A 27,838-nucleotide genomic window follows, 5' to 3' on the forward strand; every position below is an offset into this window, starting at 1 on the left:
GCATATAGCAGCTCTCCATCATGCTTGCTATTTAACATTTTAAAATATAAGAAAATAACAAGAATCATTATTTACTGCCAGTGAGAGGAATGAAACAATCTCTCACCAGATCTAGTCAACCTGACAGACAAGTTGAATCATATGTCAGTTTCCCTTCTTTATATATATAAAAATGGAAACTAATTCACAATATAGGCCAAAAGGAAATGTTTGACTCTATTACATGCTAGTTTTGAAAGCAGATTAAATACAGACATAAATTAACAAAGAATTCTAACTATAGGTGATGAGTGCAGATAGACACACTCAAACAATAGGAGCCTGGCTCTTCTACCTGGAAAGGCATAGTGAATGGATCACTAATTCATTCTTTCATTGTTATGGCTATAAAATTTCTTCAATGTCTTTCTAAATAACTTGGAAAACTAAAAATTTTCTAAAAATGTGATTTCTTTCTCTGTCAAGAGAAAAGGGGAACGGGTTTAAAAGTTCTTGGTGGTGAGAAGTAGCAACAGCACAGCTTAGCCACTCCAGCCTAAGTGATAGATGCAGGCCAAGAGAGACACCATCTGCGTGAGCCTCAGAATAACTCCACTGCTGATGCCAGTGCCATGAGGAAGTCTTTGAAGGCTTATTGCTCACTTCAAAAACTTAAACGGGCCTCCTGCTTTTTCAAAAGCTGGCATATGTTGGCATGCATAAGCAGAGCATTTATTCACCAACACACAAAACTGCAATCCAAAGGCTGTAATTTACTAGTATTTCATATTTTCACTTTCACTCACTATCAAAAGGCTTTTTTCCATTGGTAATGTTCAGGAAATAAAGAATATAGGCTTATTTATAGAGTAATTTTTTACTTAGTTGATGTTCTTTCTGGTCTAAAAACAACTGATAAAACAGTTACGAAAATAAAATATATATTCCTGTATCACAGACTTTCATGATTTATGTAATTATGATCTTCACTGATTTTGCTATGAGCAGGCTCTCTTTAGCTTGGTCACTTTCATGCCCAAGAATACAATTAAACAATTTATACTAGACCTTATGTTGCATTTGTTCTAGAAAAAACTCACTGTACTTTAAAAAAGTATCAAAGTTCCAGCTACTTCATGACATTATTTGACTAGATTTCATAATGGAAAGAGCACTCGAAAGAACAGATAAGCAATGAAAAGTTCTGCTTTTAGATACTCACTGTTATATTTTTGTTTTGACCTATTGTGGCTCTGGGACACTGCATGCCAGACAAGTGCTTTACCGCTGCGCCACACACATTCCCAGCCCTTTATCATTGTACTTCTCTGCACTTCTTTTGGGGGGTTGGTATAAGCTTGCTACAGTAGCAGTCATTCCGTATCTCTGTATGGTAGAGTCACATTCTGTACTTCCACATGAGCCTTGATACTCCAGTTCATGCTGCTGTCTCAAACTGCTCTATTATTGCTATAAGTACTTTGCAGTTTAAGGCCTATTTCTGAGCAATAGATTCATTCTTGTAAATTGGAGACAAAATAGCATAATATTAACACCAAAATATAAATAAATTATAAACATGTAAGCAATCATATGCAAACACCATGAAAATGGTAACAGCAGAGATAACTAACTGTATCCTATGAGTGACTAATGTTTTTTTTTTTTTTGTCCAACAATTATTGAGCTGATTTCCTAAAAAAAAAAAAATGGGATTTTGTAGCTTTTTTCTTTAAAATCATAAACTTCTTGGGTCCTAGTTGCTGGAATTCCATTGACTACTATAGGTTCAGGCATGTCAAAAAAATAGAAAACTGGAAAGAACAAAGAATATTTATCTCTTCACTTTTCTGTTCATTAAGTTTTTTTCTGATAATGAATTCAAAATAAAATACTTTTCAAGATTTTTCTTTTTCTTTCTTTCTTTCTTTTTTTTTTTTTTTTTTTGTTTTTTTGGAGAGAGGACCTTACTTCATGGCCCAGGCTGGTCTCCCAAACTTGAGATCCTTCTGCCTCAGCCTCTGAAATAGCTGAAATTATATTCACACACTGAAAAACTTCAGTTATGCTGTTAATGTGCCCTGAGTTTACAGACTAGCTAATAACCAAGACTGAATAGAATAATTCCCTTTGGATCTGTAGAATTATTTTAAAAACTTGGTGTGTATATATGTTTGTGTGCCCACACATGTACGTAGGATGAGAACAACCTGTAGGAGTTCTGTCCTTTTACCGTGTGGTTTCTGGGGGACTGAACTCAAGCCCACTTACCACTCAGTGGTAAGTACCTTTACCTGTTGAGCCATCTCACGAATGTAGACTCCTTAAGCAAGAATAATTTCACAGTATTAGGTATGTAGCTCAGTTGTAGAATACCTGTCTAGTCTCAAAAAAGAAAAATTTTTAAAAAGAGAATTATTTTACTTACTTAATAAAATATTAGATGTGTGGCTGTTAAGTGGCATCATATTTGAGTACTGAGCCAGATAAATAAAATATGTAAATAAAATTCATTTTCTCATGTAGTTTATATTATAGATAGACAATAAGCAAAATAAATAAATAAATAAATGTCAGAAAAGAGTTAAGAAAAATGAAGCAGAGAGTGACCTGGGGATATCTAAGCAGGAATCTGGAAGTGAGGGTGAATCAGTGTGATGTGAATGGAAACCTGGAGGAGAGCATTCTGTGTCAGGGGAGGAAGAGCACAGCACCCGAAGCAGAAATGGGCCTCCTCTCACAGTGAGGAGAGGCAGAGGGCAGAGAGTTAATGTTAGCAAGCAAGGATAGGAATGACAGGTTGGTTCAACATATGTAAATCAATAAATATAATTGCACCATTTAACTATACTTAAGGACAGAAATCACATGATCATCTTGATAGATACAGAAAAGGAGTTTGACAAAGTTGAAAATACCTTAATGATAAAACTACTGGAGAGCCAGGTGGTGGTGGCTCACACCTTTAATCCCAGCACTAGGGAGGCAGAAGCAGGTGGATCTCTGTGTTTTCGAAGCCAGCCTGGTCTACAGAGCTAGTTCCAGGACAGCTAGGACTGTTACACAGAGAAACCCTGTCTTGAAAAACAAACAAACAAACAACCCCCCCAAACAAAAATAAAACAAAAAAAAAACAAACCAAAAAAATTCCTGGAGAAATTAGAAATAGATGGAAAATACCTCAAAATAATAAAAACTATATATTAAAAGGAAAAAATGCTAGCATTTTGTCTAAAATTTGGAACAAGACAAGGATGCTCACTCCCTCCACTTTTCTGAGTCTTAGCTAGAGCAGTAAGAAAAGAGAAAGATATAAAAGAGATACAACCAGGAAAAGAAATAAAACTCTCTCTTTGCTGATGACAAAATCCCATACTTAAAGACCATGCCACAGTTGGGTGGTAGGGCGCATGTCTTTAATCCCAGCACCTGAGATCAGAGGCAGGCAGATTTCTCTGAGTTCAAGATCAGCCTGGTCTACACAGTGAGTTCCAGAAAAAAACCCTTACATTTTATTTTAAAATTTAATCCTTCCTTCCTTCCTTCCTTCCTTCCTTCCTTCCTTCCTTCCTTCCTTCCTTCCTTCCTTCCTTCCTTCCTTCCCTCCTTCCCTCCTTTCCTCCCTCCCTCCCCTGTCTGTCTCTCTGCCTCTGTCTCTCTCTCATGTACACACATGCCATGATGTGTGAGTACGGAGGTCAGAGATCAACTTATGGGAGTTGGTTCTCTTTTTCCACCGTGTTGTTTCAGGTACCAAACTCAGGTCATTAGGTTTGCTGGCTAGGGTGCTGAGCCTTTTTTGTTTGTTTGTTTGTTTTGGAAACAGTGTCTTTCTGTGTAGTCCTGGAACTTGCTTTGTAGACTTGAATGGCTTTCAATTTCATAGAGATCCACCAGCCTTTGCCTTCTTAGTGCTTGGATTTAAAAGCAGGCATCACTGTCTAGCTGCTGAGTTTTCTTACTGGCCAACATCTTACAAAGTTTTCTAGCATCAAAAGAAAACCAATGGAAAAGCAAAGAAAGATATTTTGACAAGAGGAAACTACTCAAATAATGCAGGAGCCAATTATTATATTAGAACCATACTCTCAAAATGACAGAATTCTCCCTAGAGGAGACTACCCTGTTGAGCTGTTATCTAAGTAAGCCACTGGCAAAGGTTGTCTCACTTGAATCTGTCTGTGAGTATGAAGTGTGCCTTGAGCTTGTGTTTTGAATACCCATTTGGGCTGAGGCACCACTGTGCTGGCCTGTACCCTCTTACTCATGATGACATTTACCTGTGACTCACTAGATCAGACTGTACTTCAGAAACAAGGAGTGCGAGCATCTCACAAACTGGAGTTGTGAGCATGCTATTCTAGATTCCTACATGATTTGTTCTCTATTTACACATAAGATATATCTCCGTATCTCTAGACACAATGTTAGGGATCTAGAAACATCATTTTTGAGGAGATAAACTGCTAACAATTATTTTCAGTATTACTTGAAAATGCTAAAGCTCAACCAAATATGAACATTTCTAAGAGCAAAGACACTGGATAGAAAGGTGGATTAGAGGTTAAGAGCACTGGCTGCTCTTCCAGAGGATCCAGGTTCAATTCCTAGCACCCACATGGCAGCTCACAACATTCTTGAAGCTCCAGTGGGAATCTGATCCCCTCTTGGCTTCCTCAGGAACCACATGCACATGAGCACAGACCCTCATGGAAGTGAAACACCCACACAAATAAAAATAAGTCTCAGAAAAGAGTAATTATATGTTTCATAATACCGGACAGAATATCAGTGCAATTTTATACCACAGAACTCTGTTAAGTATTGACCCACATATGAAAGGATATGAATACAAATAAAATATTACCCATTTATTTTTACTTTTTACCTTCTTTCCATTTAAAATAATCATTATAGTACAAATTACCTTCTGTACAACAATGTGAAAGTCTGGATGGTAGATAACAATAAAGAGATGACTTAAGCAGTTTTATTATGACAAATCAGTACTGATCTTACCGTGGTGATATAGCGGGAATGGAATTCCGGAGCATCTTTCAGGAAGGTGAGGCCAGGGTGTGTATCTACCACATCCTTAAAAAGATTGAAATCAAAACAAAGTTAAAAAACATTAAAAAATTCTTCAGAAACTTTTCCTTCTTGTGGAAAAAGCAGATAGTTGAGCAAATATTCTATTCTGGAATACTGTACAGTACACTGAAAATTTAAGCATGTTTATAATACATGATTTTCTACACACACAATATGCTTAAATACAAAATTTTAAATTAGCTATATTTGGTGATGTGTGAATCAAATGTTTTAGAGGTATGTATTGTAATTCTAACACATTAAGGGTTGTTTGGAAAAGTTATCCTACAGATCTTGGTAGAGTATACTAAGAATAATGACAGAGACAAGCCAATGAAAATGATTTTCTTTCTTAATCTATAGGCATCAAATTTTTGGGAAAAAATAGCACAAAGTCAAGTTAATGCCCATCAGTTTTTATTAAAATAGTTGTAGCCAGGTGTGCTAGCGTACTTGCATTTCTACAAATGAGAAGAGACAAGACTGATCTACAGAGTGAGACCATATTTCAAAAGGAAAAAAGAGCCTTTTCGTCAAGATGGCGCTGAAAGCGAAGAAGGAAGCTCCCGCCCCTCCCAAAGCTGAAGCTAAAACGAAGGCCTTGAAAGCCAAGAAAGCAGTGCTGAAAGGCGTCCACAGCCACAAAAAGAAGAAGATCCGCACATCGCCCACCTTTTGGCGGCCCAAGACCCTGCGGCTACGAAGGCAGCCTAAATACCCCCGGAGGAGCGTGCCCAGGAGGAACAAGCTTGACCACTATGCCATCATCAAATTCCCCCTGACCACCGAGTCAGCAATGAAGAAGATAGAAGACAACAACACACTTGTGTTCATTGTGGACGTCAAGGCCAACAAGCACCAGATCAAACAGGCTGTGAAGAAACTCTATGACTTCGATGTGGCCAAAGTCAACACCCTCATAAGGCCCGACGGAGAGAAGAAGGCGTATGTTCGGTTGGCTCCTGATTATGATGCTCTGGATGTTGCCAACAAGATTGGAAGGAGAGAAGAAGGTGTATGTTCGGTTGGCTCCTGATTATGATGCTCTGGATGTTGCCAACAAGATTGGAATCATCTAAACTGAGCCCAGCCGGCTAATTCTAAATATACACTTTTTCACCATAAAAAAAAAAAGGAAAAAAGAGATTATTCAGAAAAAATTGTTTTCAATTTAAGATTTTGTTTACCTAAAATCCATTATCTTGTTCTCATGGCAGATTATGAGATAAAACTTTTTTTATTGTCTAGCTGGAATTTGAAAGAACCTGTGACCTTAGAGACTGTTAAGAGAGTCTCTAGGTTTCTTCTAAATTAATAGCCAGAGGCAACTACAATACCTACCAAAACAGGCATATGATGTGTGATGTCCTGTCTATATATGTTGCTTTTACTGGTTGAGGAATAAAGATTTTGGGGCCAATGGCTTAGCAGCATAAAGCCAGGCAGGAAATCAGAACAGAGATAGAGAAAGAGTAGACAGAGTCAAAGAGACACCATGTAGCTACTAAAGGAGAAGGACTGGATGGACCCTTACTGGTAAGCCACAGCCTCATGGTGATACACAGATTAATAGAAATGTGCTAACTTAAGATGTAAGAGCTAGCTAGAAATACTCTTGAGCCATTGGCCAAACTGTGTTGTAATTAATATAGTTTTTGTGTGATTATTTGTGTCTGGGCAGCCGGGAAACATTAAGAGCAGTCTCAGGTTACAGACATATCTATATTTTACTGCTTATGGTTTGTATATTTGAAAATAATTTTAAATTTTCAGATGAATTGTGAAAAATATTGCAGATAAATTCTCTATGCCTTTTTTCCAGATTCCAGAGACAAGTAACAAATCACAGAACGATTATCAAAACTAGGAAATAAACATCTATATAGCACTGAACTACAGACCTTATTCAAATGTCAACATTTCCCAATTCTGTTCCTCTAGTCTACTACATGTAGTCTTTTTTTTTTTTATGGTTTCTCTGGTCTCTGTTCTGTTTGGTCCTTCTGTATTTCATGAGTACAGTGTTTTTAATGAATTCTGGTAAATTACACCTCTTGGTTTGGTTTTGTCTTAAGTTTTCTTCAAGTAGAAGCTTCTTCAAGTTTTCTTCACACATTTTCATCAGAAATACTATAGAAGCGATGCTGTGTCCCTTTTCGGTGCACCACACAGGCAATATATGATTAGTTTTATGGCTCAAATTGATCTAGCTTTGGCTATCTGGAACTTTTTCATTTAGGAGCCTGTGTCTGTCTGACTGCCCTGTCCTTTTGCACTTCAAGCTCATCTTGTATTTTCCTTTCCCCATGTATCTCCCTTCTCCCCAAGAATCTGTAGTCCACTTTACTGGAGAGGAATTTTAGAAATGGAGCCTAGGTACTATGTGTGTTCACTATTACTCAGTATCATTGCTTTCAGACGCTATTAGCAAGCATAACTAGGAAATACATGTATGTGCCTTTGTGAAACTTTATGAATATATATCAAATACTGTGTATTAACAAGTAACTCTGATTCCAATCCAATACCACAAAGTTTACTTAAACCTTCCATCTTTCCTTTGTAACTATAAAAGTGAGAGACCTGGCTCTCATCTCAAATGTAGCTACTTATTTGTTCAATTCTACTATACCAAGAGAACCACTAACACCAGTGAGAAATAAATATACTCAATATATTATTTGTATACAGTTCATTTGGTCTTTTAAAATAATTTTTTTGTTTGTGAATTTTACACATATCTACAATGGGCTTTGATCAAATGGATCCTCCCATTCCCTTCTTTCCAATTCTTCCCTTATTACCCATCATTCTTCATTTCATGTCTTCATTTTTAAAACTCACCAGGTCCACTTAGTGCTGCATGCATGTGCATGAGTGGAGGACCATTTATTGGAGCATGGGTAGTTTCTCAAGGGCCACCTCCCTGAAGAAAACTGACTTCCCCTCCTTTAGCAGCCATCAATTGCCAATAGCTCCTCAGTAAGGACTTCATGAGCTCCTCCCTGACCCATGCTGAGATTTTTGTCCACTTGATTTTGTGCAGGTATTGTGCATCCAGTCACCGCTGCTATAAACACATACATGCAATGTCCCTGTCATATCTGGCAAACTCTGTTTTCTTTGGCTCTTACAATCATTGTGCCCCTCTTCTGTAATAATCCTTGTCCCACTTAGAGCTGAGAATTCCACAGTCTTATGCTCTGCACACTGACCAGCTGTGGATCTTTGTATAATTGCTATCTACTGCAGAAAAAAAGCAGAATCTAGGTTCTCAGCAAGTGCTTTTCATCACTGAGCCATCTCTCTAACCCCAAATCTTCTGGGATAAATGTCACTGGGTCATAGCATATTCTATTTGGTAGCATTTTTATCACTAATCATGAAATTGCATTTATTTGTAGTTTTCTTTGTACTGTGGTTACCTGACTTAGGTACCAGTGATGTTCATTTCAGAAATAACCTATAGAATATCCATTTTAATACTGCAATGATTTAGAAAACATTAGACTACCTAGTCTGAAGATTTGATCAATTTCCCCTATGAAGCACTTAGCATTGGTTCCTTTTAGAGAAGTAGTTTATTACCAAGAGAAGGGCCTATCACTGACATCATCTGAAGGCTTCTCATGTGGAGTGCTGGCATCACACCAATGTGAAGATAAAATGAGGAAACTGGAGAGAGGCGGGATCATGTCCCTGCAGGGAGAAGGAAGAATACGTGGCAGGTATCTTTCCTTGTTGGATTGTAGTCACTGGTATCAGTCCGACTCTGAGTTTGGTCCTACATGTCAGACAGTTGCACTTTACATTCTATTTGTGTTCTACCTACCACCCAGTGTGTCTTTCACAAAGATGAAGTCATGGGTGAGGCATGTATTCCAGTAATTAGGACAGAACTTGGGCATGTTGCTCTGCAGACCATCAGCGACTCTGTTCCAAGCCCACTACCACAATGACACACACGACTATAAAATAGTCTTTTGTGACTTTAAGTTTTCTTCTGTTTCAATGTAGGCATTTGCTATTTGATAATATTAGCATTTTATTCATTTTGTCTTTTGAAAATGTATTTGGGGACAGAGAGATGATCCAATGGTTAAGAGCATTGGCTGATCTTCTAGATGACCTGAGTTCAATTCCCAACACCCACATGGTGGCTCACAACCACTTGTAACTATAGTCCCAGGGGACCTAACACCCTCCTCTGGCCTCCATGGGCACCAGGCACACATGTGGTGGACAGACATACAGACAAAGCACTCATACACATAAAATAAGTAAACAAAAAAATTTTAAAACTTTTTCTTTTTTTAAAATATTTATTTATTTATTTATTTATTTATTTATTTATTTATTTATTTATTTAGTATACAACGTTCTGTCTGTGTGTATGTCTGCAGGCCAGAAGAGGACACCAGACCTCATTACAGATGGTTGTGAGCCACCATGTGGTTGCTGGGAATTGAACTCAGGATCTTTGCAAGAGCAGGTGATGCTCTTAACCACTGAGCCATCTCTCCAGCCCCAAGTAAACAAAATTTTAAAGTGTACTTACTTCTTTTAAAATTAATTTTTAAAGTTAGTATATGTTGGGAGTATATGTTGGTCAGAGGTTACATTCTGCTATACTCTGGCAGCTTTCTTTAAGCTTGGCAACATGGAAGACTCCCCTCTTCCCTCAGTGAGGCTTCCTGCTCTCTACCTAGCATTAACTGATGGCTGTCTCTAGGCCTGGATGCCTGATGTATCTCAGGGATGACCCTTTACACAGTTCCCTGCAAACGCTCTTCCCCTACTGACCACATGGTAATCAGGCAAATGCTCTAGCCATTTTGATAGGGCTGTGCTTCTACTAATCCAGCTATTACATGATAATAGTCTGCCACTTAATGCAAATTCAGGTTTGTCCTGTGGCTTCCCATTGTTATATATTTCTATACTCTGGAAATCAAGTTGAGCTGATTCACTGAGGTCACATCCCAGATGGCTATCTCTATCATATCCGCAACCATCTGAACCCTGATCCCTGCGTCTGCTCCTTCCACCCTCATGGACTGATGGCTGACCACCCCAAGGAAGAAGCAGAACTACAAGTATACCACTGTTGCTGGTTCCTTTCTCTCAAAAAAATCCTTCCCTTCTATCACATATATTTTGTTATCCTTTCTTTCTCTGAATCCTGTAAGTTCCTTCCTAGCCTCCTTTCTACTTTCATGACACTCCTTTATGTCATGTGATGCATGCGTTTGTGTGTGTGCATGCACACACACACATTTAAACCTAGAACCCACATGAGAAAAAACATACATGATTTGTCTGGGTCTGGCTTATTTCACTTAATGACCTCAAGTCCTTTTATGTTTTCTGCAAATGTCATGATATAATTTCTTTTACAGGTAAAAAATATTCTGTTGTGTATATGTACAACCCCATTTTCCTTTGATTAAATTAGTTGTTGGTCTATTTTGTTAATATTGTCAAGCACTAAGATTTCAATGTAAGCCTTTAATCCTATCACTCCAGAGTCAGAGGAAGGCAGATCTGGTCTACATGGGGAGTTCCAGGCCAGCCAGGGCTACATAGTCAAACAATGTCTCAAAATAAAGACAAAAACAAAACAAAACAAAACAAGATTTTGATTTAGCAAAAATGCTACTGATTTTCTATTCTCTGTCTCTTTAGCTCTTGATCAATATTGGGGCTAGGTTGACAAGTAGATTTTTTCCCCCCTCAATTTGTGTATGTGCAAAATCTCCATAACAAGACTATGCAGCGTGACACACCTCTAAACTAGCACTCAGGAGTTTCAGCAGAAGGACTGTGAGTTCAAAACAGTTTACACTCCATGGTGAGTTTGAAGTCAGTTTTAGCTATAAGACTGTAAAATCATTTCTCAAAAAACACATTGCAGCTGGGCATGCTGGCACATCATGGATTAAAGAATAGCACTCAGGATGCAGAGACTAGCAGATCTCTTTGAGTTTGAGGCCTATATAGTAAGTTTCAGACCAGCCAGAGATACTTAAGGAGACCTTGCCTCAAAAACAAAACAAATCAACCAAAACAATAAAACACTTTTCATAGTTAAAAACTTTGAAGAATTGGGTGGGTTATATAGCTTAGTTTGTAGAGTGCCTAGGATGTATGAAATCCTTGGTTCAATGTCTAGCATCTCATAGCCCATCTGTGGTGGTGCATGTCTATAATCCCAGTACTTGGGAAGAAGGCAGAAGAATCAAGAGTTCAAGGTCATTCATATCTTTTTGTTTTGTTATCCACTTATTTCAACTATGGCTCTGTGAGTGATCACAGGTTTGGAACTATCAGCAAGAGTCTGGTAGGCTCATCAAAGCCTACCAACTACCAAATGAAATGACTGTCCCTTCTTTAGAATCTATCAGCAGCCAGTAATTCAGCAGGTAAAGTATGCAGGTTAGTTTCTGTCAATACAAATCTAGACATTTGTGGGAAGAGGGATTTCAACTGAGAAACTGCCTCCATCAGATTGGCCTGTAGGCACAATTATGGAGCATTTTCTTGGTTAATGATTAATGTGGGAGGGCCCAACTCACTGTGAGAGGTAGCACCGATGGTCAGGTGATCTTGAGTGGTATAAGACAGTAAGATGAAGAAGCCATGGAGAACAAGCCAATAAGCAGCTTTCCTCCATAATTCCTTCCTTGACTTCCTCAGTGATGGACTGTGATTGGGACATGTAAGTCCCAATAAACCCTTTCCATTTCAAGTTGCTTTTGGTTAGTTTTATCAATGAGAAGCAAACTAGGGCAGAGGTTATAGTCCCATGAGCCCCCTCCCTGATGACAGGCCCAGTCTTGTGTATGCCCAGTGCAAACAATGCTAGCTGCAGTTAGACCATATTTGCAAGGGCTGTGTCATGAAATGACAGCCCTTCACAGTCCTTCTCCCAGTCTTCCAGCTCTTAATTTTTTCTGCTCCCTTGCCCGTGATGTTTTCTGGGCTTCATATAGTGTGGTATAAGTGTCATATTTAGAGCTGAGCACCCGGTGATCACTTTTTCTCAGAATCCTGAGCAGTCATAATACTCATTTTTTCATGTGTGGTGAGAGCATTGAAAACCTATTCTTGGACATTTTCAAGAATATACATTATAGTCAGGTATCGTGGCACACACCAAATCCAAGTACTTGGGAGGCATAGGCAGGAGGATTTCTGAGTTCGAGGTCAGTGTGGTCTACAGAGTGAATTTCAGAACAATTAGGACTATACAGTGAGATCTTATCTCAAAACAAAACAAAAAGAATACACATTGTTATTGATTATATTCAGTGAATTGCACAATAATCTCTTGAACATACTCCTATCTAAAAATTTGGATCCTTGCTGAATATCTTCCCCAGCACTATGGGTGACAAAGACAGGAGGGTCACTGATACTGAGTTCCAGGTTCAGTGAGAGATCGTCTCAGAGGAATCAGGTGGAGAGTGAAGAGCAGGGTATTACCCTCTGGCTTCCATGAGTACAGAGTGCACCCTTAGAATGCGTGCACAACACACACACACACACACACACACACACACACACACTTTCTCTTAGATTCTGGGAGTGATTTATTGTAAAAAAGAAGCAAAGAAGGATATGGTCATGGATCACTGCTACTTCAATAATAACCCTCAAATTCAACCCGTGGTACAGCTCCACGCTGAAGGAACCTCAGTTAACATTTTCTTCCAGACTGGTATATAAGGGCTGATGTTAAAAAACTTCAAAAAGTGAAAGAAAAGAAAAACTTCTTAAAAAATTGTTTTTAGATTTCTTTACTATTTTATGTGTTATGAGTGTTGTGTCTGTGCACCACATGTCCTGTGCTCACGGAGGCCAGAAGAGGATGTTGAAGCTATCATGTGGGTGCTGAGAATCAAACCCAGGTCCTCTTCAAGAGCAACAGTGCTCTTAACCATTGGGCCAATGCCCCATCCCAAAGATACTTATAGTTCTGAGATTTATTCTTAAAAATCTGAGCTATATCCTTTCTACATGTAGAAAACACATTTGTAAACAACAGATTTTTAACATCTTAGAAACAGAAAAGAAAAAATGAGAAATGTACTATTGTTTCATTTATTTGGCTCCATTAGTGAAAATTGTTTCACATGAGTGAGTACTTTGGAAGAGTAATACAGAGTCTATGCAAATAATATAAATTACTAATCTCCCTGAAATCTGATGATAGTAGTAGGGCCCATTGCCCTTAACCTAAATTATTCCTAGGCTGCTGTGCTCTCACAGGCAGGCTTTGTTTCTTTTTTTCTCCCCTACAAGTACATTCCCCCCACTCTGTTCCTGTCTACCTTTATGGGCTGGTGGAAACTGTCTTTGCAGACCTCACCATGCTTGATTCAAGTTTCCATTCTTTTACTCCATTATTCACTCATTCAATGGTTTCTTGAGACAGATCTGGGTATGTTATGTAGCATAGGTTACATTCTCTCGCTCAGGCTCCTAGAGCCAGGATTACAGGAAGGCACTGGCATTCGCCACCATGCACAGCTTCTTCCTGTTCTAATCTTATGTACAAATAGATCTAGTGGAAAAACTAGAGCACCATTTTGGATGTGCTCTAATCGAAGAGTCAAGACACCCTGACAGTCTAGGAAGACTCTAGAGTTCATTATAGTTGTTTTGATTTCTTCTCACTAGATTCTTTATTTTTAATTTTAAGATCATAACCTTTCCCTCCTTTAGCTCCTCCTGGATGCCCAACTTTATGTTTTTCTCACTCTTACAACAACAACAACAACAAAACCAAGTCAGGTGGTGGTGACACACGCCTTTAATCACATGTGGCAGCACTTGGGAGGCAGAGGCAGGCGGATCTCTGTGAGTTTGAGGCCAGCATGGTCTACAAGAGCTAGTTTCAGGACAGCTAGGGCCATTACACGGAGAAATCCTGTCTCTAAAAACCAAAAACCAACCAACCAACAAAACAGAACACACACACAGATACACAGACACACACCCTACCACTATGGAGTTCATTTTATGTTGGCCAACTATTTCTGAGCATGAGGCTTGCACTGGAGTATGGTTGATAAACTCCATGCTATTAAGAAAACTGATTTTCTCTCTTCCAGCAACTATCAGTTCCGCATAGGTTCTTAACTATGGTTGATATTAGTATTTTCAAAGCTATCTTTCTTTTTTTAAAGATTTAATTATTTATTATGTATAGTGTTCTACATGTATGCCAGAAGAGGGCACCAGATCTCATTATAAATAACTCTGAACCACCATGTGGGTGTTGGGCATTGAACTTAGGACCTCTGGAAGAGCAGCCAGTAGTGCTCTTAGCCTCTGAGCCATCAGTGCAGTCCCTTCCAAGCTATCTTTTCCATTTCTAAGGTTTCATAAGATGTTTCACTGGTTTCTGTGAATGACTAAGGAGAAAGCCAAATGCAGTGTAAGCAGCCCTGTTTTGTCTATCTTATACTATGGGTTCTGTTTTAGATTTCGTCTAACAAAATATTTCACTACTAAAACAACTATAAAAACCATTCTTAGTAATCTGGCCTCTAGATATATGTAGCTCTATTGACATAGTATTATAGTTGCATCTTAAAATAAAAAAGAAAAAATGTCTTACCAGTCATGGTGCTGTGTACCTTAATCCTAGCTTTTGAGATTAAAAGTTTGATGTTAGCCTGGATTATACAGTAAGATCCTGTCACTAACAAACGGACAAACAACCCCAGAACCATCTAGCCGACCAGCCAAACAAACACCCCCCCACTTTCAAACTCCAAAAGTAAACTCCAAAATATATATCTATATCTATATCACCTGAAGTAAAGGAATAAAATCCTCCTGTTCCAGATAGCTGCAGCTGGGTTTTGCTAGGAGCCAGATGAACTTAGAGGCATCATCATGATGGTTATTTAGCAACCTACAAAAGAAGCACTAGTTAGGAAGGTCTGTTACTCAGAACATACAATGCCTACACATTGACGGGCTGGTAATTTTAGTTTGACTTGAGTGTACTTAGATTAAAAGTCAAATGCTTGGCTGAGTGTGCACACACCTTCAATCCCAGCATTCAGGGGGCAGAGGCAGGTGAATCTCTGAATTTAAGGCCAGCCTGGTCTACAGAGGAAGTTCTAGAACAGCCAGGTCTCCAAGAGAAACCTTGTCTTGAAAACAGACAAACAAACAAACAAACAAACAAACAGAATCAACTACTCTCTGTCTTTTTATTTTCAGTGCTGGAATTAAAGGGTAAGCTTTGTGCATGTCCTCTTCTATAAATTATCCTCTATCCAAATGTTCCCTTTTCAATGGCTTTCATGCTTCTAATTTTTGTCAAAGTAGTATCTTAATAAAATCTCAGTTACAGGATGGTAAACTAACTTTCTACAACGTTTTTGAGTTGAGACCACAGCGTAAAATGAACTAATATAGATAAAATATGTTACTAAGTATACTTAGTGGGGAAAGCCCATTCGGTTTAGCACAGGACATCTAGAACAAGAATTTCTGAGCTAGAAAGAAAGAAATATTGCAGGCAGACTACTATGCACTATAGAAACAGGAAATTCTTGTTAGGCTGACATATCCATGGCCAGCCCCATGGGGGGCTTTTAAACTTCGACTTAAAAGAACAGCTTTAGAAAATCAGTCCTCTGTTAAGTCTTCTAAGTTTCTAGAATTCTTCCCCTCCAACTATTTATTGGGTATGTCCATATACTCTGACAGAAAAGTCAAAACATTGAAAAAGCAAAGTCTAAAAGCTTTCTAAACTATTAGTCCTTTTCCTGAGTGAGTGTGTATGTGTGTGTGTGTGTGTTATGGTACCAGTCTTAGTTATCTGGGTTTTAAAACGTAATTTAATTTTTTCTATTTCTAATTCTCTATATCCAATAATTCACTCCAAATTTTCTTATTTTCCTTCATTAGTCATTTATTGAATGGCGATATATGTCAGGTATTGCATCTGGCCTTGAATGAGCTTGGGTAAAAGGAAATAAGACAAAATTCTATTCCCTATGGTTTTTGGTAACCAGTGGAATCATACTGCTGTGGAACAGTCATGATATTAAGTAATGAGTACAAGGTATCATGAAAGGACAGAGGAAGTCTATGAGATTTCCTGCAGAGTGAAGCAGGAAAGAAGGGGGTTACAATAAGGAGGGCTGCACACACAGATGCCTGGTGTGAGATTATTACAGCATTGGGCAACACAAAGTTCAGAGTTAGTAAGAGGAGGGGATAAGTGCAAATAAAATCTAAGAAGGCCTCTTTGGTATTAGGTCAAGAATTTGCTCAATAGAGGAATTTTAGCTCGGACAGTGAGATAGTCAGATGTGTTTTTCAAAAACAGCAAGTGTGAGGCTGTAGGGGTCTGAGCATGGACAGTGGAAATGGAGACAGAAAGGGGCACATCTGGTAGAAATGAGAAGTTATGGTGCTCTGTAGCACATGGGTAAGAAGGAAGGTGAAGTTCATCGTGCTTGCCAAGGTTCTAGCTGAGACTGCTAGGTGTCTGGAATACAGAATCCCAGGAAGACTGGAGTCCTGAAGAAAATTTCCTGGAAATGATCTGGACAACTGCTTCTTCCTGTTTCCACTGTGCTCTATAAGCTCCGACATTACAGACCCAGGGTGAGACTGCTAGGGAGGGTTCCAACAGGCTTCAGTGTTCATCTAACCTTTCAGTGCAACAATTCTAAACCAATCTGATTATACAAGTACCTTACTAAAAAATGTACAGTACTGTACCATTTAAATGCGCGAGCTTAAATGTCTACACAGGGCATTTAAGGCCCTCACTATTCTAGAGGATGCCTAATCACTGACCTTACTACTGTGCTAAATCCAACTTCCACTCCAGGCAGCTGGCCTGAGTCATATGCAGTCTGGCCTTTACGTCACTCTCATGCTGTGCTGTTCTTCTTTAAGACCTAGCTAAATAACTACCTCTTTTTAAAAATTTCTTTACAACTGCACTCCTTTCTGATCTCTCTATTCACTATACTTAAATATGCTGCTGTGTTGTTGGCTTTAAAATTTTTCTTTGACAACTAAAGTGAGGGTATAGTCTTTTTATATATAGAAAGAGCATGGTTCAGTGACTTATACCCAGAAGACTCTCAAAATGTTAGTGAGCTAACAAATACCATACTGATTTTGTTTGTTTTGAGCTAAGTCAGACATTTGTATTTATTTATTTACATACTCCAGAAGTTAAATAAACACACATAACAAGGGAAGATTAGTACACTGAGTGCTAATAAAAATCACCTCATAGGATTAGAAAATTGATGGAATAGAAAGAAAAAGTGGTGAGGTTTTTTTTTTAATTTTTTTTAATATTTATTTATTTATTTATTTATTTATTTATTTATTTATTATGTATACAATTTCTACGTGTATGCCTGCAGGCCAGAAGAGGGCACCGGACCTCATTACAGATGGTTGTGAGCCACCATGTGGTTGCTGGGAATTGAACTCAGGACCTTTGGAAGAGCAGGCGATGCTCTTAACCGCTGAGCCATCTCTCCAGCCCAGTGGTGAGGTTTTTAAAGAGGAACATTTTTATGTATTTTAAGAAAAGGACTGCGTGACTGAACAAACACGGAAGCAATGCACCAGATGAAGAAAAGTCTAAAAAGACCAAGTCACATCAGCATTCTTCCATTTTTAAATCAAAAGAGTGAAACAGAAAAGGTGATTCAAATTTTTTTGTTAACGTTCTAGGCCGATAAACTCCATAAGGCACTAGATTTTAAAAATGAGACTTTTAAAAAAGCCATATAAGCTGAAGAATAGCACAGCCATTCTACACTGACTATAATGCTTTAGGGGCCAGTGTTTTGTCAGTGGCAAATGACACACTGATATGAACCCTAAGAGAGAGAGAGTAAAGCTAGAACCATATTGGTTTGATTCCAGAGGAGTTCTAGGCACATAAAAAAGGATGTGAGCTATGGCTTCCTTCTAAAAATTGTCCTGGCTCTAAGGGCAAGAGATATCCGAGTGTAGATATAAAATGGCTAGGGATAAGAGGGGAAGAGAAGGAGGGGAAATTTTTAAGGTGCTCATTCTAAAACCAGCCACAGGCATTCTGACAGGAGGGAAATGATTTCCTTATGTTCATGACTTCTGTATTTAATTTTAGTTCTAAAAATTCTATACAGAGGGGCTGGAGAGATGGCTCAGCGGTTAAGAGCATTGCCTGCTCTTCCAAAGGTCCTGAGTTCAGTTCCCAGCAACCACATGGTGGCTCACAACCATCAGAAATGAGATCTGATGCCCTCTTCTGGCCTGCAGGCAGACACACAAACAGAATATTGTATACATAATAAATAAATATTAAAAAAAAAAAAAACAAAAAACAAAAAAAATTCTATACAGAGCTTATTATTGGAGCAAGTCAGGAAGCATATGTATATGCCAAAATGTTTGAATTTTATATTATCACCTGCCAATTATTCTTTGTGCTTGAATATTTATGGACTTTAAAGAAATAGTATCTTACACTGTAGCCCAGGCTAGACAGGAACTTATAGCAATCTTTCTCCAAAGTGCTGTGATTATAGGCATGAGCCATTATGGCTTAAACATTTTAATATACTGTGTATTTAACTCAAATTGCTTTATATGAAGGGTGAAGCTTGCAAAAAAGTTAAAAACTAAGGCTCCTTTCCTAGGGATGAGACTCAAACCATCAATCACTTAATCTCCTTACATTCACAGAATCTGGCTTTTCCATGGCATTTGAAGAGGAACTCCCACTAGAGGGCACCCAAACCATTTGGTAACCACAGCAGAGACGGAAAACTGAGCAGTTTCCTGCAGACCTGCCCATCATGACTTCTTGTTCATTGACTTTTTGCAGAAGTTGTTTTTCCCAGAGTCGGCGATTCACTTCGATAAAGAGATATGGCTGCAGTGGCCATGCCACAGTGCTGCTCTACCCGATGGAACAACTGTCCGCTCTCTCTGAGACAGTCTTAACTAAAACCTGGCTGTGATTCTCACAGTAAGCATGCAGATAAAACTGGACACAAGCTGTCCTTTGCTACAGTCAGTCTCAGCTTCTCATACTGTCCTAGAATATTAAAAATATCAGCAGATCTATTTCCTGTGTTTAGGTCTAATGTCTCTTTTACTAGACTATCTCCTATTTATTTTCATCCCCCAACTTGTCCACAGCTTTCTCTTAATAATGCTCACACCTTGCTGTTTTCCTAGACTGCTAGGTGATCTTTTTTGCCAACAATAATAAGTTCAGTAACTAAAGATGCCTCTGGCAAGGGCTGTGTCAATTATTTACTCTTTTAACTCCCAGTTCATGTTCCAGATGAGAACTTTTCAGGGCCAGGCAGCTACCTGGATAAAGGAAGATCATTGAAGAGAAGCCAGACCATCTAGAAATTTTAAGTTCTTAAATTCTACTACTGTTATTATATACTGATTAAAAACAAAATCATCCCTCTCAGTTCAAATTTTGATTTTGCTATTGGGAAATGGAAATATCAAGATGAATTTCTCACTATGTTTCTTTGTTTGCTTTTCTGACAGGGTCTCACTATATTGCCCTGGATGGGCCTGGAACTTGCTATGTAGACCATGGTGTAAGGTTCCTACTATTCAGGCCTTAGGATCTTTTCTTGCTCCTTGTTCTAGAATGCAAAAATACCACAGAGAGGGACACGGTAGTTGGGAGGAGAGGTAGAAATGATATAAATATAGTACTCATGTATTGCTGTGGAAAATCTTTTTGTACACTAGGAGTATGTACTACTTTCATTCAGCTAATAAAAAGCCAAATGGCCAATAGCTGGGCAGGAAGAGATTGAGCTCCAGAACTAGACTAGGGGAATTTTGGGAAGAGCAGAGTTAGAGAGTTGCTGGCAAACCCAGAGAAGGAAGATGAAAATTCTGTACTGAAAAAGGTACCAAGTCATGTGGTAAGAGATATTATATTTCCAAATATAGATAAGAAGTATGGATTAAAGTGTAAGAGTTAGCTAGTAACAAGCCCAAGCTATTGGCTGAGCATTTATAATTTATATTCAGCCTCTGAGTTGGTTATTTGGGAACTGGCAGGCGGGAAAGAAGTGTCAGCCTACAATGTTTAAAATTCTCAAAATATTTTTCTTAACAACGACAACAATAATAATAATGAAACACCCAAGGACAAATGATTTTTCTGTTAGTTTATGTTTGCTCATTAGTACTTTTTTTCCTTCTTTCTTTGTGCTATTTCTAGCTTACAAGGAAGTCTCTTACTTTTACCTCTACTTAAACCCATTTAAAAAGGGATATTCCTTACATTTTATCAGGCTATTTTTTTCTGCTATAGGAGAGGTGGGGTGACTTTGTAGTGTCATCCAGATGGTATAGATTGTCTTAGGGTTCTTATATTCCTTGGTATTTGGACAACTCAATCAATCCAAGAAAACAATGCTAATCCCCACGGGGACAACATGAAGCAACTGTATCCTTTGGCTTGGGTGTACTTTTTTGAAGAAATTTACTAACTGAAAGTGTCTTACCCTTATCACTGCAGTCCTAATATAATGAAGAAAGATGTGATTTACTGTTAGATTTTTAAGACTAGGAATGCAGAATGCATGGCTTGGCTGCTTTGCTTCTCTGATCTTCATGTTGAATTCCAGTATCTGTCTCTGGGTTTTTATTATTTGTGCTACATTATGTCAACTTCACACACAAACTAGAGTTATCTAATAGGAGGGAACCTCAATGGAGAAGATGCCTCTATAAGATATAGCTGTAAAGTATTTTCTTAATTAGTGATCAGTAGGCGAAGGCCCAGTCCATGGCGGTGGTGTCACCCCTGGGACTGGTGGTCTTGGGTTCTATAAGAAATCAAGCTGAAGCCGGGCGGGCGGTGGTGATGCACGCCTTTAATCCCAGCACTCGGGAGGCAGAGACAGGCGGATCTCTGTGAGTTCGAGACCAGCCTGGTCTACAAGAGCTAGTTCCAGGACAGGCTCCAAAACCACAGAGAAACCCTGTCTCGAAAAACCAAAAAAAAAAAAAAAAAAAAAAAAAAAAAAAAAAAAAAAGAAATCAAGCTGAGCAAGCCAGTAAGCAGCACTCCTCCATGGTATCTGTATCAGCTCCTGCCTCCAGGTTCCTGCTCTGTTTGACTTCTTGTCCTGACTTACTTTAATGATGAACAGGAATATGGAAGTGTAAGCCAAATAAACCCTTTCTTCCCCTACTTGCTTTTTGGTCATGGTGTTTCATTGCAACAGCCCTAACTTAGACATTGGCCCTGATCTCCTAAATCAGTGATTCTCAACCTGTGATTTAACAGTTGCAAATTTAACAGTAGTAAAATTACAGTTATGAAGTAGTAATCAAATAATTCCATGGTTGGGGTCACTACAACACGAGGAACCATATTAAAGCGTTACAGCATTAGGAAGGCTGGAGAAGCATTAGGAGAAGCACTCTCCTAAATGTTAGTGATTTAAGGAATGATACCTGGGGTTTAAATGTAGATTATAGTGTTTGCCTAGCAAGCACAAAGCCTTGGGTTCAGTCCCCAGCACTGCATACACCCAGTGCATAATCCCAGAACTTGGGAAATGGAAGCAGGAAGGTCAGAAGGTCTAAGTCATCACTGGTTACCTAGTGAGCCCAGTCTGGGCTACATGAGATGTTGCCACAAAACAAAACAATATCTAATAGCTGGCGCCCAAACGTAAGACAAGAATTTCCACATACAGCCTGAGAAAGCTTTATAAAAAAGGATTCTAGACAGATGAAAACAGAGTCAAGTGCAACTTCTCAGTAACCATCTTTTACTCCAGTAGGCTCCGTTTGCTGGTGATGAGTAGAGAGGCACGGCTCCTTTAAGAGAGGCTTCCTGACTCAGCTTTAGCAGCAAACACCACATGGCTCTTTTAAGAGGCCAGGCCACCAAACAAATGGTGTTTATGAGCAGCCAGCAGCATGCTTCTTGGTGGTGGTACTGACCTAGAAACTCCGCAGAGTTGTGACAATAAACACGGTTCCTGCCAATATTTACACCATGAAGCTAGACTCTCAGGAGGTCAAAGAATGGGGTGGAGCTAGTTGCCAAAGCTGCAACTTTAATCCTAACCAGGCTGCTGAACAGATTAAAGACTCTATGCTCAGAAAAATATAGAGATAAACAGTAAAGACAGATTCAGATGGAAAAAAAACCTTCTAAAATGGCTTACGATGTCTTTAAAAATATATGTAGGCTTGGGAGAGAAAGAAAAATGATAGAGAAAGTCCTTAAAAAAAGAAATAGAGTATCTGGGGATAGAGGCGCATGCCTTTAATCCCAGCACTTGGGAGGCAGAAGCAGGTGAATCTCTGTGAGTTTGAGGCCAGCCTGGTCTGCAGAGTGAGATCCAGGGCAGTCAAAGATACACAGAGAAATCCTGTCTCAAAGAACCAAAAACTAAAAATAAAAGAAACAGAGTAAAAAAAAAAAGCCACATAAAGATGGAAAATACACAGAGAATCTGGATACTGTATGTTACTGTATTGTCTTTGAATTGTTTGACTACTGAGGATGGAGCAACAGCTACTAAAAGCTATTATAATCAAATCAAAAGTTTATTTAATTATAAAAGTTGCTGGATTATTCCAAGTTATATATTTTGAAAATGCCTTGACTTCAAAATTTATGTCAAAAGATATGTTACTTTGGAGAAGAGGTTTTGCTTTTGTTTCCATAGGAAGTGAGAGGCTGTGATTTATTCTGGATCAAGAAAAATAAGGTTTGATCAAGGAAACCCCCTGAAAAGTCTTCAATGGGAATGGATGGCCCAGATGATCCAACGTTTCAGAGCACCTCTGTTGTAGTTTCCTCTGAGTTCTACATCCAGAACAGCCTCAAGACTGCTGACTGAGATGATCCAGCCCACAGAATACTCCAGTCAGGACTTCATCATAATCCTAAATTTTCTTTTAGTCCCCATAAGATTATCAGTGCCCCAACCAGTAGGAAGTAGCTTAGCAAACTATGCCCACACTTCCCAAAAGTAGATTATGGATATTTTCTTTGTGTAGAGTGTTGGTTACAAGTTTTTGTAGATAACAGTCAGAAAAAAGCTTAAGAAAGGAGATTAAATTCAGAGTTCTTGTTTTGAAAAGAAAAAAGGGGAAATGATGTGGGATAATGCTCTTGTACATTTTAAAGATTTGTCACTTGTATCAATTAATAAAATGCTGATTGGCCAGTAGCTAGGCAGAAAGTATAGGTGGGGTGATCAGATTAAGAGAATTCTGGGAAGAAGAAATGCAGAGAGTTAGTCTCTAGTCAGATGCAGAGGAAGAAAGATGAGATTTCAGATGCTTCACTGAGAAAAGGTACCAAGCCATGTGGCTAAACATAGATAAGAATTATGGGTTAATTTAAGTTGTAAGAGCTAGTTAATAATAAGCCTGAGATAAGAGGCCAAGTTGTTTATAATTAATATAAGCCTCTGTGTGTGTCCTTGGGACTGAATGGCTATAAAACCTGACAAGATAGAAGCTTCCATCTACAAATAGCATCCAAGGAGGGGATTTAAAGAAAAAGTTGGGTTTGAATTTGAGATTATTTATCAGAATATTAAAAGTCAAGAATATTTTATAAGTAATTTAGTCTTTTGTTCTTTGACTGCAGTTCTCAAAAAAAGTGATGATTAATATTTGTAAGAATTTAGTGATTTTTATAAATCAACCAGATATAATTTTCCACTGGATTATTTAAGACTGTACCTATATTTTTCTTTTTTACCTTTATTCTGGTGTGTGTGTATGCGTGTGAATGGTGCATTCACAGGGATGTGCAGGTATACGTGTATATGTGCTGTGGTGTCTAAAGGGCATTCATTTTCTACCTCTTTACCTCTTCACTTTTTTTTTTTTTTTTTACAATAGGGCCTGTCATTGAACCTCAAGCTTTAAGTTTCTGCAAGGCTGGATGGCCAATGAGTCCTCGGATATTCCTGTTTCTGTATCTCATAATGTTTGGGTTACAGGTTCACACAGCCATGCCTGTCCTTTTGTGTGGGTCCTAGGATTTGAACTCAAGTCCTTCTATTTGCACTCTTATCCACAGAACCACCTCTCCAGCCTGCAGATGTACTTTTCTTGTGACACACATAGTTCTGCCCATAAAGGAGAGTCTTTATTTATTTATTGCTATTGGATTTAAATCCCAAGTCTCTACTTTTATAGGTAAAACCAAGAAAGAAACTGTCAAATTAGTAGCTACTTAAAAAGTATCTCTGCAGATTTGATTTACTGTTTAAAGATACATTTTTTTTTAAATTATGTGTATGGGGTTTTTGTCTGTATGTACCACATACATGCCTGGTACCTGAGGAGGCCATAAAAGGGCTCTGGATACCCAGGAACTAGAACACAGACTGCTGTGACTGTGAGTCACCAAGTGCTGGAAATCAAACCAAGGTCATCTAAAGAAGCAGTCATTGCTGAGTCGTCTTGCTAGCCCTCTTACCCCCCTACCCTTGAGATAGGGTCTTACTAGGTAGCCCTGGCTAGCTTAGAACTAGCTATGCAGACTAGGCTGACTTCAAACTCACAGATCTGTTTGCCTCTGCCTCCACAATGCTGATATTAAAGGAATTTGTCACCACACATGTCATTATTTAAAGGCAAAAAAGTCAAAGGTTTGTGGGTATAATTAGTAATGAATCATAGAATTTTCCTTTTTGAACTATAAGACACAAGGAAAATGAATAAGCTATTAAGATAAATACCTTTTATAAGGACCACACAATTCTTTGCTAGTCTCAGAGTGACTGCTCACATACTTACTTTTTCCACATGGCAATGAATGAATGTGCTGTCACGAATCCAGTCTTCTCTCCTCCTGCAGCCCTGAACATGGGGGCTTTCCAGTAGAGTGGACAGCCACAGACCTGCAGACAGAAACACACAGAGGAAGCTAAGAGAAGGGATGACATGCCAAGAGAAGAGACATGGACTTTTACCTGTCATGGACAGAAGGGCTATTGGGGTCAATGAGAGAGAGGGAAGGGAGGGAGGGAGAGCAGAAGAACAATAGCGGGTTGCATGTTCAGTGAAGAAAGTGGAAAACTGTTTATCTTCTTCCCAATCAATAACCCCTCCCAACAGTAGCTGAAGAAAACCAGCATCTCTCCCTGCCACTTTTACATATTTTTCTACCTTTTAGAAAGAAATGACTAAACTTCTGGCTATATATGCCCTTCTTTTTTTTTTTTTTTTGGTTTTTTCAAGACAGGGTTTCTCTGTAGCTTTGGAGCCTGTCCTGGAACTCCCTTTGTAGACCAGGCTGGCCTCAAACTCACAGAGATCCGCCTGCCTCTGCCTCCCGAGTGCTGGGATTAAAGGCGTGCGCCACCACTGCCCAGCTGCCCTTCATTTCTTGAACAGAAAATGTAGTCACTTTTATTACCAGGTCATTTGCTATTAAAACACTCTAGTACCAACTTCCTTATTTCTCCTCGCATATTGTTATGAAACGCCAGGTTTACAAAACAACAAACAAAAAACTAAACTAGAAAAGGAACTGTAGAGATGGCTAACTGGCTAAGGAAGTACAATGCTCTAGCATTGGGGCTAGAGAGCAACTCCCAGCACCTTTAAAGGTGGCTCACAACTGTCTATAACTCAAGCTCTAAGGTTATCTAATACCTCTGACTTCTGAGGGCACTTGTACCTAAATGCATGTGTCACACACACGATTTGATAGTTTCCTCTTCTGAAAATTCTAGGCTGTGCAAGAAACAGCTATCAAATCTATTTAAGTGATTATAATTCAAGTAAAAGATGATAGGTAAGAAACAGAATGCTATCATTCATTTATGTTCGAAGGTAACTATAATGCAAGTAACTATGCACTATAAAAATCTTTGTAAGAACTTAGAATAAAACTTCAAGACCCTAAAAAGCACCAGCTTATTTCTCCTAATAAAATGTTTTGCTTTTTAATTAAAAAGTATCCTTCAATACTATCCATTTACTCTTTTAAGAAAGAGTTCTTACTAAATTGCCAATTTTTTCTTAGAGGGAAAATTTATTTCCAATAATCAAGAACACATAAATATTAGTAGAGAAAAACTTCAAATCTTCCTATTTTTGTACACACAGAGAAAGCTTGTTTCCAGTCTAGGCTTTTGTGAAGGATGGGGGGGAGGTGTCACACCTTGTTAAAAGATAAAGATACTTTCACTGCACAGCATTGTTCTGCAAAAGGAAGATTTTCCTTTGAAGGTTGACTAGATGTCTATCTACCTTGGGCTTAGGGGAAGTGTTTCTGGTATGAAATTCTACACAGGAGCCTTAAGAATACCTAGCAGGACACTGTCTGTCCTGGGAGATCCCAAGACTGCTGCTAGTTCATGTTAGAGATGAAGATGTGGAAAGCAGGGTTCAAGCCAAGGGTGGTAAAAACAGAACAGGCAGAAACAAGAGACTGTTGCCTGTAGAAACAATGAAGTTTATTCTACAAGCGAATAGAACTTAGGGTTTCTTGAGAACTAGTGTGGTGGTTCTAATAAAGCAATGGCTACTTGAATAGTCCTTCTATATTGGGAAGGTCATCCCCTTTGACTGAGAATGAAACCAGGAGAGACAAACACTGAAGAGCGAGTAAGGGCAGTGATACATAACTAGCCAGCCTGATCAACAGAATCAAGCCTGCCAAGAAATTCAGTGATATGTTGCAGGCTAGAGCGTCTTACAACCAGAATTTAAGATTGCTTAAGTCCAGAGGATGAAAGCTTCTACAGAGGTCAAGAATGAAAAATAGTAAAGCTTAGCAGCCACGAGATTCTTATCTATTACAGAAATTATGATTATTATGGTACATAGCTTAAAAATTAAGACACTTCGGGTAGGCAAACTGACAAATCCACCTCACCCAGTCCAAGTCCCTCTTCATGTACAATGGGTTCTAAGGACATGCTCCTAGGTAGCCTTAGTGACAGGTTATTGGCTGTGGGGGAGCCACAGATACAAAGTTAGGTTTAATTGTTAACCTGACACAGTCTGGAGTCATGTGAGAAATAAGCCTTGATTAAAGAATTGCTTAAATCATATTGATCAGTGGGCATGTCTGTGGGAGATTATCTTGACTATTAATTGATGAAGGAGGGTCCAGCCTACTGAGGGTGGCACTATCCTTAGGCAAGTGATCTTGGATAGTTTAAGGAAGCTAGATGAACACTGACCACAGAAGGAGACAGCAAGTAGTATTCTTCATGGTTCTTGCCTCTAAGTGCTTGCTTATTCCTACCCTGAATAGTTCAATGATGAACTGTGACTTGGAAGTTTAAGCCAAATAAACCCTTCCTTAACCAAGTTGTTTCTGGTCAGAGCATTTTGTTACAGCAACAGGATATAAAGAAAAGTCAAACACAAGGGGCTTGCCAAAGAGTTTGAAACTCTAACCATGGGAATCAATCATGAATTTTTCAGAATTAGAAGAGCTCAAGAATCAGGAGAGTCGCCAACTTCAGCTGAAGCCCTCCCAGGAGATACATGCTTATCACTTTTTCTAGGGCAACTTTTTTTTCCTTACGTGAACAGTGTGCATTTGGTCTCATATATATACAATAAAGATTTATATATTGTTTTTTAAAGATTTATATATTGTACACATATATAAGTGTGTGTATATAACATGCAGTTATTTGGTGCACCATCAACTTCAAACCAAGTTAGAAGAGATAAAGATGTCCAGTACATATTACTAAAAAGAAAAAAATAGTAAGATACAACAGTT

The 27,838-nt window shown here is 38.7% G+C and overlaps 2 protein-coding genes across 4 annotated transcripts in view; one reads left to right on the top strand and one right to left on the bottom strand.

The window, feature by feature from the left end:
- The window catches only part of Ppp2r3a (protein phosphatase 2 regulatory subunit B''alpha), a 140,710-nt gene that overhangs the window by 41,006 nt on the left and 71,866 nt on the right, over window positions 1-27,838 (bottom strand). For all 3 annotated transcript variants that reach the window (XM_050139379.1, XM_050139378.1, XM_050139377.1), the window contains 3 exons: window positions 24,886-24,989; window positions 14,893-14,995; window positions 4,999-5,073 (listed from right to left, as the gene is read on the bottom strand). In XM_050139379.1, coding sequence (XP_049995336.1) covers window positions 4,999-5,073; window positions 14,893-14,995; window positions 24,886-24,989 — 282 coding nt within the window. The remainder of the gene's footprint in view (window positions 1-4,998; window positions 5,074-14,892; window positions 14,996-24,885; window positions 24,990-27,838) is intronic.
- On the top strand, window positions 5,125-8,614 carry LOC126499899 (60S ribosomal protein L23a-like). Its single transcript, XM_050139384.1, has one exon. It carries the CDS (start codon window positions 5,609-5,611, stop codon window positions 6,104-6,106), a length of 498 nt encoding a protein of 165 aa, XP_049995341.1. The 5' UTR covers window positions 5,125-5,608; the 3' UTR covers window positions 6,107-8,614.

The sequence above is a fragment of the Alexandromys fortis genome, unplaced genomic scaffold, assembly GCF_014885135.2.
Source record: "Alexandromys fortis isolate MF-2015 unplaced genomic scaffold, M_Fortis_MF-2015_v1.1 scaffold_36, whole genome shotgun sequence".
Taxonomy (NCBI): domain Eukaryota; kingdom Metazoa; phylum Chordata; class Mammalia; order Rodentia; family Cricetidae; genus Alexandromys; species Alexandromys fortis.